The sequence below is a fragment of the Hyalella azteca genome, unplaced genomic scaffold, assembly GCF_000764305.2.
Source record: "Hyalella azteca isolate HAZT.00-mixed unplaced genomic scaffold, Hazt_2.0.2 contig6064, whole genome shotgun sequence".
Taxonomy (NCBI): domain Eukaryota; kingdom Metazoa; phylum Arthropoda; class Malacostraca; order Amphipoda; family Hyalellidae; genus Hyalella; species Hyalella azteca.
The window spans coordinates 126,956-130,713 of NW_025936235.1; the positions used below are offsets into that span (position 1 = coordinate 126,956).

General features: G+C 38.6%; 1 protein-coding gene across 1 annotated transcript; it reads left to right on the top strand.

Moving 5' to 3' along the window:
- Positions 1–3,025, top strand: LOC108675516. Its single transcript, XM_018163535.2, has 2 exons — positions 1–1,680; positions 2,095–3,025. Exons 1-2 carry the CDS (start codon positions 425–427, stop codon positions 2,321–2,323), a joined length of 1,485 nt encoding a protein of 494 aa, XP_018019024.1. The 5' UTR covers positions 1–424; the 3' UTR covers positions 2,324–3,025.
- The last annotated feature ends 733 nt before the right edge of the window (positions 3,026–3,758 follow it).

A 3,758-nucleotide genomic window follows, 5' to 3' on the forward strand; every position in this document is an offset into this window, starting at 1 on the left:
ATCTCGAGCATTAGTATCTTACGCATTAATAATTTTAATTGGTTTGATCACCCGTGATGCAAATCACGTGGTAAAATGCACTCCAGTGCCGATTAGCACCACCAGCTCAAAGGAATACCTGCCACGGACGACTGGAAATGAAACACCAGTTACTGTCGAACGCGATACACCACTTGAAAAAGTTTCGTTTATTGAAAACCTTGCATCGTCTCTCAAAATTTTTGGGGGCATAGCAGTGGTGAACTCCAATACCAGCGCAAATTCAGAACCAGTTGTTGAAAGGAATAATACGTACTCTTCTAACGCCACCCACCCTAATCGGAGTGATGAAGTGTCGGGAAGTTTGCAAGAGGTGCAGGGTGAAAACTTGAGCAAGGCGCCAAGCGATGAATCAGAAGACAGTGGAATCAATTCTAGGAGCAGAATGGCGCAAATAAGTTCAACGATTCAACGTCATGAATCTGCTTTGGATCGAGATATTCGTCTGTATTTAGAGAAAACGTCTACTGCCCCCAAGGTTGAAGTAAAAATGTTAACAGCAAAAAATGACTACAGTGCAAATTCTAGCAATTTAAGTGCATCCACTAATGAAGCTAAGAATCATGTCGCCCAAAGCATAATGGGTTACATTATGGTTCAGCTTTTTGAATTCACTCGAATCGTACGACGATTATTTCAAAATTTTATCTCGTTAGCGTTTGCACCAAGTCACGTAACGGATTCCTTGTCAGCCAACATTTTAGAACAACTTAACATTCTTGAAGAAAATTTTCAAGAATTTTCCGACGTTGTTGCATTGAATGTTGCGGCAACCTGGCAAGCGTTCCTGAAGACGCAGCCTCAGAAAGTTAAGATTGAATCTCTTCGAAAAATCAAAACCCTCGTGAGAGAAATAAACTTGGGTCTTGATAGTCTCCACAGACGACTGACTCAACACTTGAGTCTAAACGATGCCGTATTCTACCTGCACCACAGCCTCACCGTGCTAAATAAAATAGCTGGTCCTTTCAACAATAAACTTTTTTCCAATATATTTTCTAGTCATGTTTGGGTATCTAACTTCATTTCCGGAAATATAGTGAATGAAATCTGTGAATCAAAAAACCACTGGGAAAAAAATTCATTGGAAATTACTGCAGGAGCTCTTAGGAATATTCTGTCTTCTTTTGGCAATTTTGTTGATGAATACTTACTGTACCTTAATCTTAACGCCATATTCTCGACAATAGACGCGGAAATGATTCGACAAGCGATAGATTTCAGTTGTTTTTACATAAATGAAGTGGCTGGAGTTGAACCAATTGGTATTAAAAATATTCTCAATAAAAATAATAGTTCAATGGTGCCATACTCGGAAGATGTTGAGACTTCTGGAGGAGACCGTTTGCTGGTCCGCAACCGAAGAATGCTGGGCGGGTGGGACGACCTGTTCGATATCAACGTTTTCACTGAACGCGTAAAAGAATTGCCTTTTATGCAGAAAGAATGGAACTTTGGTAAAATGCTCGAGTCCATGAAGAAATCCATGAATATTGCCTGGTTAGCTCTGGCAAGTGGGGACGCGAAGGTCCTGACCATTGCCTCCTTCGGTGACATTTTATCGCCAGCGCTCAACTCGGGCTCAGACCTTCATAAACAGTGCTCCGATTTGATAGGAAAACTGCAATTCTACAGAAGAAGGTTGTACTTGTTTGTTCTTGTTGTTTACTTGTGGCGCAATTTGACGTTGCGTGAGAATCATAGATCGAAGATTTGTGATTAGTTATGTCCCGCATAATATATTTGTCTATTTTCTTCGAAATAATCGCTGAAGCCTGATGATAATAATTACAATAAATGAATAGGAATAAATTTTGTATTTTAAATGAAAAATTAGAAAATTGTCATTTATAAGGGCAAAATCATTGTCAGAATTAATATCTTTGATATCAGTGTTACATATGATATAAAAAATAACATAAGGTCTAGGAAACCTTATGGAAATAAATGTTTTGACTGATGAATGTTAATAAATGAATGTTATGACTGATGTATGTTAATAAATGAATGTTATGACTGATGAATGTTAATAAATGAATGTTATGATGTCGGCAGCACGCTGAAGGACATGGAAGGACTGATGAGGATCCTACTGGAGCGAGCCACGGCGCTGAAGTGTTACGAGCTTGGTTCCTCAGACCCCATCCTGCGGCGGCTGCAGTTCCTCCTCAACATCCTCAAGACCAAAAGAAACGTCGTTGAAGATCCTGACGATCCTTTGAACATCGCCAAACGCCGCATGGAGGTCGCCATGCTTGATCCCTCACGTCGCAAACTTCACTGACAAGTTAACAGTTAAGGACGGGAATATCTATGCGGTAATCGCAATGTTTATCATGCCTTGATATTTTAATTTATCATGAAAGGTGTCATGTAAGAACAAATTTGCAATCACCATGAAACTCGAAATTGTCGCAAATATTTTGGAGTGACTATCTGAATGCCTGCCGCTGTTTTAAATTTGGGTTTCGCATTATAAATTCATTATGAAGTATTGGCTTTTCCTCTCGGCGAATTTTTATCTCAAAATATAATTCTTATCGTAAATGAAAATTTGTTTTTTAACTTCACGTGAATATTCGTATGTACATAAAATATCTAGAATTTTTAGCACGAATGAGCCAGATGGGGGGCACGAGCAAACTGTTAATAAACATTAGTAACATTTTCCCATCCTGGAATTTTACACAATTCTGCTTCTAAGAACAGATTAGAAATATCTGTTTTGACTTTTAGCCATCTTCGATATCTTGATGGCCATTACATTGGAATCATATTTTTAATCGGGGACGCTTCGCAAATTGCGCGTGAAAAACTTTACTTGTGATACAAATCTAGAAATGTAGAGTAAATGAAATCCCCAAGATAGTGAGAAAAATCCCAACTCTAATTAAACGTGTTTTCTTAAACTATCACGCAAATTCACGCTTAACCATACCCTGAATGCATGTAAACAAAAGAACAAAAATGTCCTCTACATTTTATGTTTATGACCATTTTATTTTCCCTAACACCCAGCACGCGTGTTCTACTCCGAATTCTCGAAAGCTTGAGCTATGTGTCAGTAGATCGAGCGACCGTGACATGTCCAAACGTCTTACACTTCATCCTTCTGGAGCCCGCGTTACCTCAACAGAGGTAACTGGCAAGGCGGTCAGGCATGTCTCACTTGGGTTCAGTTCTACAGATCTCCCACGTCTTAGTTTAAGTGCATCATTTGTAATTCTAAAAGCCATCGTACGACCGCTGCAGAGTGCTTGTCGCTCCTGCCACCGAATGAAGAGGGAGATTTTTTATTGTTCGTCGAAAAATGATCGTCTCTTTAAAATAAAAGATCTTGTGGTAAAAATTCTTTGACTGACTGCCCTACATTTCAAGTGTCTTGAAAAGTTTTATGAATTCCAAAGTGTCCTCTACAAGGTCGACTTCGAGTTATAGCGAGTTACGTATGTCACATATCAACTATGTAATATTCTTAACCTAACTTCATTCAAAACTTGGGCAGATTATTAGACTACGACTATTTGCTCTGAATTTCATAAAAGCAGCCTTTTTTCATTTCTAGGGATAAAGTACATTTGAACTTTGATTTTTTTTCTCCCCTAGAGCTGGATCATTTCCACCCATCGCTAAATTTAGTGCTTTTATTTTTAACCAAATTACATCACCATGATTTATTCCTAACGATAAAACCTATAATTTTCGAACCAGCCGTAGCC

Bases quoted from the DNA above. Each gene is read 5' to 3' on its own strand.
- LOC108675516 (XM_018163535.2), top strand. From the start codon at position 425: ATGGCGCAAATAAGTTCAACGATTCAACGTCATGAATCTGCTTTGGAT. The intron at 1,681-2,094 runs GTTGTACTTGTT...TGATGTCGGCAG, and splicing joins CTGCAATTCTACAGAAGAAG to CACGCTGAAGGACATGGAAG.